General features: G+C 43.9%; 1 protein-coding gene across 1 annotated transcript in view; it reads left to right on the forward strand.

The window, feature by feature from the left end:
• Positions 1-13951, forward strand: part of XRRA1 (X-ray radiation resistance associated 1) — a 37998-nt gene that overhangs the window by 5846 nt on the left and 18201 nt on the right. The window contains exons 3-7 of the mRNA XM_083609570.1: positions 1846-1958; positions 2914-3071; positions 5848-5919; positions 6622-6694; positions 12645-12742. Coding sequence (XP_083465696.1) covers positions 1862-1958; positions 2914-3071; positions 5848-5919; positions 6622-6694; positions 12645-12742 — 498 coding nt within the window. The 5' untranslated portion in view covers positions 1846-1861. The remainder of the gene's footprint in view (positions 1-1845; positions 1959-2913; positions 3072-5847; positions 5920-6621; positions 6695-12644; positions 12743-13951) is intronic.

A 13951-nucleotide genomic window follows, 5' to 3' on the forward strand; every position in this document is an offset into this window, starting at 1 on the left:
TGTCACATGCCTGTTTACTCTCAGCACTGTTCTCTCTGGGAACTTCCGTTTTCTATATAGCTTTTGTTCTGGCTGTTTCCTCGACACGGATGCAAGCAGTCATGTTTTTCCTTTGTTCTGATCTACGTTGAATAAAGCTGTAAATATGCTCTTCTGTCTGAATCTTCCGTTGTGGACACTGCTGAAAAGGGTGTGCACGAGTCTTGGAATGTGTCTGAGGCTCGTGTAGCTAATTGACTGATGCTGTTCCAACGGGAGACCGGAGAGCGTCCGGAGACGACGTGGAGGCCTAACGCCTCCGTCTCCCTGGCAGTATCCCAACAAGAATGGCATAGCTCCATCTGTACCCTGCACTTCTCGGAGAAGGGAATGATGCAAACGTGAGGACCCCGAGTACGTGCACACTTTGCCAGGCCCCTAAAGATTCAATCAGTGCCATGTACATTTTCTCGCACTTTGCTTAGTGGCAAATCCCTGGTATCTCCCATTTAGAAGAAGGGTCCTGGGCATCAGGGCTGGGAAAGGGTTTGGGCACTGGGGCTGGTCAATATATCAATATAGCATCCCAAACCGGTTTGAAATCCACATCGTGATGTCGGTTTTATAATTCTTGACCTGACAATATATCACGAATCATGATGTGTGTGTATGTGTGCTATGCAAAAATCGGAATGTGGAAAAACTGTGAAGCCAGCCAATGGTTCTACATAGCTCCATCCTTATTTCAGACAGTGATATATCAAGATATTGCAATGTTCAGCTAGGGATATATCACAAAGTTGAAAACCAGCTCCATCCTTATTTCAGACGTTGTGATATATTAGTATAGTAGTACCTCTGGTTACGTACTTAATTCGTTCTGGAGGTCCGTTCTTAACCTGAAATTGTTCTTAACCTGAAGCACCACTTTAGTTAATGGGACCTCCTGTTGCTGCTGCGCCGCCGGAGCACGATTTCTGTTCTTATCCTGAAACAAAGTTCTTAACCCGAGGTACTATTTCTGGGTTAGCGGAGTCTGTAACCTGAAGCGTCTGTAACCTGAAGTGTCTGTAACCTGAGGTACCACTGTATATCACAATGTTTAGATGGTGCTATATCATGAAGTTGAAAACCAGACATTGCCCAGCGCTGCTGTTCGCCTCTACATAGTTCCATCCTTATTTCGGTCATCGTGATATATTGCGATGTTGAAAACCAGGTATCGCCCAGCCCTAGTGAGCTCTCACAGCAGACAGTCCTGGATTCAATCAACCAGTGATCTGATGCAGGCAGCTTCATGACACGAACCCAATCTTTGACCCACCCAGAGCAATATTGTCAACCCTCCCTGGGGCAGTTGTAGCTAAGCAGTATATAGATTACCCGAACAAATAAAACAGCATCAGTCCGTCAGTCATCCTTTTGCGTAGCTAATGGCCATTTTGCGTAGCTAATGGCCATTACAAAATCCAAACAGGCTTTAAAATATCATCAAACATTTAAATAAAAAGAGAGCCTGGATCCAACCCAACATGTTTATAAACATGTTGGGTTGGATCCAGACTTATTCACTGTGCTTCGATTAAACCTATTGAAATCAATGGGACAAGCCGGTCATGAAAATAGGGACATCCTAAGGGAAAGCGGGAGATTCCAGGATCAAATCAGAAACTGGGACGGCTTCTGTAAATCTGGGACTGTCCCTGGAAAATAGGGACACTTGGAGAGACCTGCTGGTGTAGGAGAGATGTGACTCAGTATAAGGAAGCTTTCTGTTTTCCTAGGGTGCTAAAAAAAACCATTGATTTAGCCTTGAGAGCCTTGCTGTTCTAGGAAATCTTTGATCGCTTTCTCTGCTGCCTTTAGGAGCTAGAATGACAACATGGCTACCAAAGGAATGTATAAACTGGACGATGGAAACTGCTGCCCCACCAACTGCTTTCCGGCCCGGAGCCTTTTGCGGTCCAGATACGAGGAAGGTAACCCATCCCGACGTTGATAACGTGGAAATAAATTTCCTGGAGATCAATAGGGCTCCCTCTTAGGCCTTCCCTCACCTCAAGGGCAACCTGGGTGCTGCACCCCAGTGGCGGGTGAGGCTAGAGGCAGGAATAGGGAGAGCATCAGATGTCCTGTAGATGTCCTGTTCTCCCTGGGCTCCTGGGTAAACACAGGACTCAACTCATGCAACACCAATAGGGTAACATCCAGGGCCTGATCAAGGTCAGCGTCCATGCTAGGACAGACCACAACAAGAGTGAGGCGAGAGGCAAGGTCAGAGCCGTCCATGGTCAGATCTAGTGCAGGCAGGCAATCCAATAGCAGGTGAGGCTAAGCTGGTGCATAGTGTTCCTGTTTTAGATACCTGGAAGCCAAGTTTGGGGCAAGTACTCTTTTGTGAGGGAACCCCAGCAGAGATTTAGCACTGCAAAACATGCAGCACAGAAAAGCGCGGAAATGCAGGCTTTAGAATGTGCCCTTCCAGTGAGTCCTAAAGTGACCCCTTCTAAAAGCTCGCTCCAAGGTTTTCCACTTCCCCAGCACCGAGATAGACCACACATTCGGTAAGTCATGGTTTACTTACAAAGCTCTTCAAAGGCTAGATTCATGTGGTTTTCCATACAGCAGTCAGACAAGGTACACAGGCAGTTTAAAACATTGCTTAGTTACAAACGGTAGAAGTTTCTGAACTATTGGTGTAGAAAAACACAAGTTTCACACTCCATTTTGGTCTGAAACAAAAGAGGGTGGTTGAAGCCATGTGGCTGGAGCGACCAGGTCAGAGCTCTTTATATACCAAAGCTCACATGGAGCGGTGTAGAAATTTTATGAAATGAATAGGAATAAATGAATGAGGTCACGTGTGGCAAATCCACAGTGTGCTTTCTCCCGATTTGATGTTGGCCGTTTTCCTTTTCTGTCGTGGCTCCTCAGGGGCTGGCCACTGGCAAGTGGCCCGCCGGACAGCGGAGAAGACCAAGATCGAGTTGCTGTTTGGGACAAAAGCCCCCCAAGTTAGGCTGAGAAGACCAGAGACGGCGAGTGGGGCTTACAGGCTTCTGGACAACAAAACTCTCGACGGCGCACAGCTGGTGAGTGCGATTGGGGTACTGCTGTTTTTCTGTTGTGCGTGTGGAGTGACTTCAAGAAAGAGACCGTGCAGCTTGAGACTGGCGCCGATCCTCGCACAAATACGTTAATAATAATAATAATTTATTATTTATACCCCGCCCATCTGGCTGGGTTTCCCCAGCCACTCTAGGCAGATTCCAACAAAACACTAAAATGCAAAAACCTATTAAACATTAAAAGCTTCCCTAAACAGGCCTGCCTTCAGATGTCTTCTAAAAGTTTGGTAGCTGTTTTTCTCTTTGACATCTGGTGGGAGGGCGTTCCACAGGGCGGGCGCCACTACCGAGAAGGCCCTCTGTCTGGTTCCCTGTAACTTGGCTTCTCGCAGGGAGGGAACCACCAGAAGGCCCTCGGAGCTGGACCTCAGTGTCCAGGCAGAACGATGGGGGTGGAGACGCTCCTTCAGGTATACAGGACCGAGGCTGTTTAGGGCTTTCAAGGTCAGCACCAACACTTGGAATTGTGCTCGGAAACGTACTGGGAGCCAATGCAGATCTCTCAGGACCGGTGTTATGTGGTCTCGGCGGCCGCCTCCAGTCACCAGTCTAGCTGCCGCATTCTGGATTAATTGCAGTTTCCGGGTCACCTTCAAAGGTAACCACACATAGAGCGCATTGCAGTAGTCCAAGAAGGAGATAACTAGAGCATGCACCACTCTGGGGAGACAGTCCGCGGGCAGATAGGGTCTCATCCAGTTGTTATTATTATTATTATTATTTAGGCTCTTCAGCTCTTTGATCATTTTAGTTGTACTATTTGGGGGTGGTTGAGAGCATGAAAAACTCAAGCATAATTAGAAGAGGCCCAGAGCTCAGTTTTCCTTGGTAGAGGATTTTGCATTTTTCTTTTTTCTGTATTGCTGCATTTAAATCCCACCTTTCCTCCCGAGAGCTCAAAGTGGGCTTCATGGCTCTCCCCATCACCCTGTGAGGTGGCTGGTGACTAGCCCAAGGTTGCCCAGTGAGATTTCATGGCTGAGCAAAGAACTGAACTCTGGTCTCCAAAGTCCTGGTCCAGCACCCTGGCCACTAGGCCACACTGCCTTCCTTGGGCAGTGTGTGTCCACAACCCTGTTCTCTGGCTTGTTGTATCAGGAAGTTTTTTTTTCCTTTTTTAAAAAAATTATTTATACTTTTCAAGTTTATACATTTCACTGATTTTATAATCATTTTGACATTTCAAAACTTGACTTCCTTCCCCCTCTTTCTGCAGTTCCTTACATTTATTTTTAATATCTTCTGCATATCCTAATTGTCTTAATTTGCTCATTTGTTCATCTTCTTTAAATATATACTCTTATGAAACTGCAGGTTATTACAATAATCTTGCCAGTGTTTTTATCTGTTTACAATTTATTTGTAAATATGCAATAAACCATTTCCATTCTTTTATAAACAGTTTGTTATCTTGATTTCTTATTCTCCCAGTAAGTTTCTCCATTTCTGCATATTCCCTGAATTTTTGTATCCATTCTTCCTTTGCTGGGACTTCTTCTTCTTTCCATTTTTGGGCAAGTAAGATACTTGCTGCTGTAGTAGCATACATAAATAAGGAATTTTCAGGAAGTTTTTAACGCTTGATGCTTAGTTGTGTTTTTATATTACTGTATTTTTCGCTCGATAACACGCACCTGACCATAACACGCACATCGTTTTTAGAGGAGGAAAACAAGGGAAAAAACATTCTGAATGAAACAGTGGATGTATCATTTTTGTGCTTCATGCTGTGGCCACAGACATGTGATCTGATGGTGAATTTGGGGTGACCCAATGCAAAAATCCTGAGAATCCCTGTGGATCCATGCTTTGTAACCATGTTTTTGCACCATTGCAGCCCCAGGCAACAGTGGGTGTGTGATTTTGGGGGGGGCAGGCTGTAGCCATGGACATGCTATGTGCTCTGATGGTGAATTTGGGGTGACCCAATGCAAAGATCCTGAGGATCCATGTTTTGTAACCACGTTTTTGCACCATTGCAGCCCCAGGCAACAGTGGGTGCGTGATTTGGGGGGGGGGCAGGCTGTAGCCATGGACATGCTATGTGATCTGATGGTGAATTTGGGGTGACCCAATGCAAAGATCCTGAGGATCCATGTGGATCCATGCTTTTTAACCACATTTTAAGTGGGGAAGGAAGGAAAAATACAGAATGGACAAGGAGCACGAGAGGGGTGTGCAGAGAAGCAGCTGGCTAAGAATGCAGGAGAGGGGTATAACGGGAGGGAGGAAAGGAAGGCAAAAGTTTTCCCTCACCTACCCACCCAAGCCAGCCAGCCAGCTCTCTCTCTCTCTCTCTCTCTCTCTCTCTCTCTCTCTCTCTCTCTCTCTCCCTCCTGCATGTTTTCAGCAGCACCGGAGCACAGAGACGACACTCTGCTTTCCCCTCTGCTTGCCTGGAGGGGAGGGGCTTTCCCTGCTCTTTGTTCCGTTTGAGCAAACACAGCAAGGAAACAGAGGAGGGTGGGCAGTAAGACCCTGAGGCAGAATGCAGGAAAGCAGCCACTTCCTCTTTTCAGGTTTCCCTTCTCCGAGACGCGCGATTTGATTTTTGCCTGATTTTTTTTGCCATTTGGCTCCAGGGACCACACATTCGCTCAATAACACGCACAGACATTTCCCCTTCCTTTTTAGGAGAAAAAATCTGCGTGTTATAGAGGGAAAAATACGGTATGTTGAAAGCTGCCAGCGTCAGATGGGCTGGGTACAAATAATATATTACTATTATTATTATTTGCAGATTAAGCTCCACCATGTGAAAAGCCCGTCACATTTGTGTTCTGTGGACATCAGTAACCAAAATTTTGTCATGGTGAGTAGGAGGCTTGCCTTGTGAATTTACTCTGGTGTGCATTGTACTGGGATAGCAGCAGCTATGGTAAAATGGGATGGAACGACAACCCACCTAACTGGCTGAATATAGCCATGGTCCAAGCCTGGAAAGTCACGTTGCTATGCAACCATTAGTTGGGGGGCTTCTATGGGATGCGGGTGGCACTGTGGTCTAAACCACTTAGACTTGGGCTTGCCAATCGGAAAGTCAGCAGTTTGAATCCGTGCGATGGGGTAAGCTCCCATTGCTCTGTCCCAGCTCCTGCCAACCGATCAGTTCGAAAGCACGCCAGTGCAAGTAGATAAATAGGTACATCTGCGGCGGGAAGGCAAATGGCATTTCCGTGCGCTCTGGGACTTGTCACGGTGTCCCATTGTTTCAGAAGCAATTTAATCATGCTGGCCACATGACTTGGAAAGCCTTAGGCGAATAAATGCCGACTCCCTCGGCCTGAAAGCGGAGATGAGTGCCACACCCCATAGTCGCCTTTGACTGGCCTTAACCATCCAGGGGTCCTTTACTGTTGTTGTTTTTTTAACCTTTGCCTTAGTTGAGGGTCTGGGGTCCATCCATGGTTATGAATGTCAGAGGATTCCAGTTTGCTCTGCAGTTGGGTGCAAGCCTAACCATTTTGGCCCTACTTCTGTGTGGATGGAGCTTGTTTCCTTTTGACTTCTACAGGCAAAAGAGGAAGATTTTGAGCAGTTTGACTGCGTTGCCTATATCAACGCCACAGAAAATCTCTTGACCTTGGGTAAGGAATGTGTGGCAGTTTGTGGGCTTCAGCACTGGCATGTTATTTTTAATTGGGCTGTTGGGTGATGAAGAATCAGCGGGCATGTTCACACAGGCGGCTTGAAATGCAGAGAGGTCATTTTCCGCATTTGCACAGAGATGTTTGCATCAAAATGGGGATGGGGGTGTCTTCACCTGAAATGCATGTTTTTTTGGGTTCTCCTGCCTTCCTGCAACTCCCGTTCATTCAGCTGTCATCTGTGCCTGCACAACGGCTATTAGGGTACGTCCTTGTGCAAATTAATTGAAACAAACAATGAGTTTAGTAGCTTATTGTACAAAACTCACATATACGTATATTAGTAACGGACATCATCTTTGACATCATCTGATAGGAAGTGCCTACAGAGGGTGGTGAAGATATTATGGGCTGTCCCGTGAATCCGCTGGATGAAAAAGCAGAAGAACATTGCCTCAGGAGAGTGAGGAAAATTCTCAGGGATGATTCACACCCTGGCCGGCACTTTCTTGATCTCCTGCCCTCGGGCAAAAGATATAGAAACATGATTAGTCGCACCAACAGGGTAAAGAACAGCTTCTATTCGTGGGCTGTTAGGCTGCTGAATGAAAAGATAACAACAGGGCAACTGACTTTCGGGTTTGGTGGGTGTGCGTCAGTAAACAAGGGGAATTAAGACTAAGAGAGCTGAATGGGGGGTGCTTGTGTAATCTCACTGTATACAAGTTGTACAAGTGACAATAAAGTATTTCAATATGACCTCCACTATTTTTTTTTATTTTTTTTATTCAAAGTTATAACAGAACATATTTTCCAAAAACATATCCTTATTCCCCCCCATTTTTCCTCCCCCCACCCCCCACAAAACCCATCCCCCCCATTTCCCTCAGTTCCAGTCTTTGGATTCTCCAATAATGCTATTTTCTGCATGTTACAGAGTTGTATAGATCCTCCAACTGTTTAGCTAATTATTATCAGTAAAAAATTGTGGATGTTTATTCAAAACCTGCCAAGGAGTCCAGTTCACTTTGTTGCGTCTTCAAATACTTTGTGAAAGGTTCCCATTCATCCTTAAAGTCACAGTTATCCTTGTCCCGTAGCTTATGTGTCAATTTTGCCAGTTCTGCATAATCCGTCAATTTTTCTTGCCTGATTCTTTAGTTGGGATTTCTTCAGTCTTCTATCCTTGTGCTACCAGAACTCTCGCGGCCGTTGTCGCATACATGAAGATGTTTTTCAACTTTTTTGGCAGGTCTTTCCCTACAATCCCCAACAAAAATGCCTCGGGTTTTTTAACAAATGTTAAATGGAACATTTTCTTCAGTTCATTGTATATCATTTCCCAAAATTTTTTAATTACTTTACAATCCCACCACATATGATAAAATGTTCCCTCCTTTTCCTTACACTTCCAACATATGTTTGAGCTACTTTTGTACATTTTCCCTAGCTGTACTGGTGTTGTATACCATCTGTACATCATCTTCATGTAGTTCTCCTTCAATAGTGAACAATCTGTAAATTTTAAGTCAGTTTTCCATAATTTAACCCAATCCTCCATCATAATATTGTGACCTACATCTTGTGCCCATTTAATCATAACTGATTTTACCTCTTCATCTTTCGTCTCCCATTCTAATAGTATGCTATATGCAGCCTTCAGTAATTTCACTTTCCCTTCAATCACTTCCGTTTGAAACCTAGATCTAGTATAACTAAATCCTTTCTTACAGTCTTCTTTATATGTTTCATGTAATTGTCGATAATGCAACCAACTCTGAAAGTGGTCTTTGATCTCATCATAATCTCTTAATTTCCATTTCCCATCATGTTCCTTTAATAAATCAGCATATGTGAGCCATTTTCCTTTCTTTCCAAGTGGTTTAAGCAGTAATGCTTCATGTGGTGAAAGCCACCACGGAGTCTTTTGTTCCAATAAGTCTTTATATCTCTCCCATACTCTCATTAATGATTTCCTGATTATATGGTTGTAAAAACTTCTATGAATCTTCCCTTTCCCATACCCTAAGTATCCATGCCAACCAAATCTGTTGTCATGTCCTTCTAGTTCTAGTGCCTCTTGCTTGTTCAATCTCATCCAGTCCCTGATCCATACCAAACAAGCAGATTCGTAATACAATTTAAGGCCTGGGAGGGCAAACCCGCCTCTGTCTTTTACATCTGTTAGTATTTTATGTTTTATCCTTGGCCTTTTGCCCCTCCAGATAAATCTTAAAATCTCTTTCTGCCATTGTTTAAAGCATTCATCTTTCAGGATGACTGGTATTGATTGAAAAAGAAATAGCATTTTAGGCAACACATTCATTTTAATCGCTGATATTTTTCCTAACATTGAGAGATTCATTCTGCTCCATATTTCTAAATTTCTTTTTACCTCAAGCCAATTTTTTTCATAGTTATTTTTAAATAGGTTTATATTTCTTGATGTTAACCAAATCCCTAAATATTTAACCTTTTTATGGACTTCAATCTCAATATTTTGTTCTAATTCGGTTCTTTCTTCTTCCTTCATGTTTTTAACTAATAATTTAGTTTTATTCCTATTTAGCTTAAATCCTGCCACTTCCCCAAAATTCTGAATTTTTTCTATTACTTTAGGGAGTGAAATTTCAGGTTCTTCCACTGTTATCACTAAGTCATCTGCATACGCTTTTAACTTGAATTCACTTTTCCCAACTTTTACACCTGTAATCTCTTTATTTGCTCTTACGTTTTTAGCAAGTACTTCCAAGACCAGAATAAACAATAATGGTGATAATGGGCATCCTTGTCTTGTTCCTTTTTGGATCTTACAATCACCCGTTATCACCTGATTTATAATTAGTTTAGCTTTTTGTTCTGAATAGATTGCTGCTATTGCTTTTAAAAACTTGGGACCACTTCTGATTTGTTCTAACAGCTTTACCATGAACTTCCAAGAAACATTATCGAAGGCTTTTTCAGCGTCTATAAACATCATTGCCACTTTCTTTTCATTTTTAGCCTCCAAATATTCTATTATATTCAAAATATTCCTTATATTCTCCTTCATTTGTCTTCCTGGTAGGAACCCAGCTTGGTCTTGATGTATATATTCATTTAATATTTTTTTTAATCTGTTAGCTAGGATATTTGCAAACAATTTGTAATCATTATTTAACAAGGAAATAGGCCTATAGTTTTTAATTTGCAGCAAATCTGCGTCTTGTTTTGGAATTACTGTTATATAGGCCTGTTTCCATGTTTCTGGGATTTCGCCTGTGTTCAGTGTTTCATTCATGACATCTTTCAATGGGTTCACTAATTGTTCATTTAATATCTTATAATATTTTGCCGTAAAGCCATCCGGGCCTGGAGACTTGCCATTTTTAGAGCTTTTTATTGCATCAAGTATTTCTTGCAATGTTATCTGGGAGTTAAGGATGTTCCTTTGTTCTTCTTTTAAATATGGCATATTGCTATTTCTGATGTACTCTTCTATCTTAAATGTTTTTTCTTTCCCTTGTCTATACAACTCAGAAAAATATTTAACAAACCCTTCTTGTATTTCCTTCAGCTTGTCTGTAATTCTGCCATTTATGTTAATTTTATTTATGGAGTTCCTTTGTTCACTTTTATTCAGCTGCCAGGCTAACAACTTCCCTGGTTTATTTGCATGCTCAAAATATTTTTGTTTTACTCTTTTTATTTTCCAGCTGATTTCCTCGTTTATAATCATTGAGTATTGGGTTTGTAATGTTTTGATTGCCTGTTTTACTGCCTCTTTGTTTGCTTTGTTTGGCAGCTGTTTCTCCTTTTTCATAATTTCCTCCAATATTTCTTTTTTTATTTTTCTCTCTCAATTTCCTTTTAAATGAATTTTGTTGTATAAAGAGTCCTCTCATTACAGCCTTGCTTGCATCCCAGACCGTCTGTAACTTTGTTAGCCCTTGACTATTTATTTCAAAGTAATCCATCAAGGTCTTTTTTGCTTTTTCACTATTTTTAAGCAGCATTTGAACACGGTTTGGCATGGAGTCTACTGTACTAGTTACAAACAGTCACTGTTGATTTTCGGATCCATGTACCACACTTGAATCAGCGCCTGAATCAGCTTCTCCATAGTTGTACCGTCTACAGCATGGAGGAGACTTTTGCATATAGCCCAAAAATTCTCAATGGGCTTTATGTCCGGGGAATTCCCTGGCCAATCAAGTACCTGTATTTGCTGCTCTGTCATGAATTTCTTCACCACTTTCGATGTGTGACAGGGGGCTAGATCCTGCTGCAGTATCCCAGTACCGTCAGGTTACCTCTTTTCCAGCTCTGGAATAACTCTCTTTTGCAGAATCTCAATATATTGTGGCGAGCGCATCATTCCTTCTATTGGCTGCAGGCTTCCGTACACCATAATAACAGACACATCCCCAAAACATCTTTTGTGGGTGCTTGACAGACTGATTGATGTGGCAATCATGAAGCTTCTCTTAGATAGAAAACATGCTTTGTTTCAATTCATTTGCACAAGGATGTAGATTTAGGCTTCCTCAGAGCTGGAGACTTCAGACTTTTCCTTCTTTATGGTTTTAATAATGGGCCATCACCTCCACTTCATTCTTAGTCAATGGCTCCTTTCCCAGGTGATTTCCTGAACACGGGAAGCTGGTTTCGCCCAAATGTTAATGTGCTAAATCCAGTGACTGGCACTCAGGAAGGGGGGGGGGGTCCAGGAACTAGAAGGGTAGTCCAGGCACCGCACAAACTCACAACACTACATTACCCTGTGTTTCTTGGCTATGATGGCTCCAATCTGGCCTGCTGTGCTGGCGATGACCCACAGCCATGTAAAAAATAATAGCAGGCACTCCACCCCCATGCCTCCTCTGTGTTGGAGATAGGGATCAAAGGAACTGTCTGATTTTGCATCTCTCGGTTTCTCATTTTTCCAGTCTTAAATTCGGTTCTTTACATTTCTACAGCAATTGGCAAACTCTTCTTTTCCTAACCCTCATAAAAATTAACCGGCCTTTTCCTTTGAATTTCACCTTAACAAGTCCTTTTCGGTATGCAGCTTCGACCAACGTACACATTTTTGCAAGCCCATTCCCCTGATATAGCATGTTTATTTGTACATAGCTTTCACTAACATACTCATTTTTATGCACACTTTCCCCCGATATATGTATTTTGGTAAGCATTGTTTGGTTCAGAGAAGGGCACATTCTGAAGGATGGCTGTGTTTCAGTTCTCGTCTTGTTTCAGAAACTGCAAATTTGATCGATTTGCATTTAAATGGCTGGGGAAACCCAGCCAGGTGGGTGGGATATAAATAAGAAAATTATTATTATTATTATTGCAAACTGAACCCAGTTTCGCCCCCATCCCTAGCTGGAGATCAGAGTGGCATGTGCCATAGACCTGTCATGCATCATCTACTACTACTACTACTACTAATTATTATTATTATTATTATTTATTATTTATACCCCGCCCATCTGGCTGGGTTTCCCCAGCCACTCTGGACGGCTTCCAACAAAATATTAAAATACAGTAGTCCGTCAAACATTAAAAGCTTTCCTAAACAGGGCTGCCTTCAGATGTCTTCTAAAAGTCTGGTAGTTGCTGTTCTCTTTGACATCTGGTGGGAGGGCGTTTCTATAAGCTAGACTTCTGCCCTCAGGGACACTGGAGGACCTTTTCCCCTTTCCAAGTGTTGAAGTGAGATTCAGCCGGCTTGTCCTTTGATTTGGGTGGCAAAATGCCTTGAGCTGGTCCTCCAACTGCTTAGAAAGTGTGTTTGTGTGGTTCCCTTTTTTGGAGACTCAGTGTTGCCCAAAAGAACATGCGCATCTGGGGAGTCCTAAATGGGGGGTGGCGGCTATACCATTCACATGCTTTGTGCCCAGTAATCCAAAACAATCGGCACTGATTCTTTCGGTTGATGTTGCCTTCCCTTTTATCACCCATTCAGACGCTTTCCGTACATTTCCTGGGCTCCGGGAACTGGAACTCTCCTTGAACGGCCTAAGGAATCTAAAAGTCAACGCCGGGGACTTTCCACACTTGGAAGTAAGTCAGAGGGGTGACTGATAGAGCTTAAGGGACTGGCTTCTCGTGGCATGTAGGGAAAGGGCCTGGAACTCACTGGAAGAGCAGCGGCTTTTCCTGCAGAATGTCCCGGGTCCATACCTTGTTGTGGCATTCCCAAAGCAAGGAAGGATTGGACTCTGATTAATAAAATACACCCAGAGGCTTGACCAGCAAGACTCTGGGAGGCGTGCGTATAATAATTCCTCTCCACCCCTCAGCCCAGGTCGTTTTATTCACAAAATAACTTTTTACACAGTGTTCGTAAGAACCAATCTGTTCCACGTGGGGACAAAGTTACACTACAAAAGCTAATTTAAGCATGCATACTTCTAGGGTAAATAAAACAGGACTAAAAAGAAGGAATGCATTCAGCAACCCCAGATGTCATAAGCAAGCAATAAACACGAGAGGAAGGGTGGCAAGGAGATAGGTATCTTTATCACCTTCCTGTGAAACTATTTCCAGGCCCTAAGATTAACAAAACCAAGGAAGGGTACATCAGAGAAACTGCCTACTATCTTTTATGACCCAGGATGCCTGGCAAAGCAACTGGCAACTGGGCTGCGTACTGCATGCTGCTTCAGACATGTGGATTATATACCATATTTTTCGCTCTATAGGGCGCACCAGAGCATAGGGCGCACCTAGGGGTTTTTTGGGGGGGGGAAATAAAGAAAAAAAAATTCCCGCTCACTGTCTTGGCTTCTTTGCTCTTTGGGGCTTCCTTTTTAGCTGCGGGGCTGGGGCGGGGGAAGCCCGAGCTTCCCCCGACCCCAGCCGCCAGAACGGGTCCGGGAGCGGGGGCGAGGTTGCGCGCAACCTCACCTTCGCTCCCGGAGCTTGCTGCTATCCGCAAGCCTTCTGAGCCCGGCGGGCTCCCCTGGCTTCAGGCTGCAGGCTGCTATCCGCAAGCCTTGGGAGCCCGGCAGGAACTCCCACCGGGCTCCCAAGGCTTGCGGATAGCTGCCCGAAGCCCAGGGTGCACAGCGCTGCGCTCCCCGGCCTTCGGGCTGCAGGCTGCTATCCGCAAGCCTTCGGAGCCTGGCGGGCACTCCCGCCACACTCTGAAGGCTTGCAGATAGCTTCCTGAAGCCTGGAGAGCAAGAGGGGTCGGTGCGCACCGACCCCTCTCGCTCTCCAGGCTTCAGCAAAAGCCTGCATTTGTTCCATAGGACGCACACACATTTC

This window comes from Podarcis filfolensis, assembly GCF_964270895.1.
Source record: "Podarcis filfolensis genome assembly, chromosome: 4".
Taxonomy (NCBI): domain Eukaryota; kingdom Metazoa; phylum Chordata; class Lepidosauria; order Squamata; family Lacertidae; genus Podarcis; species Podarcis filfolensis.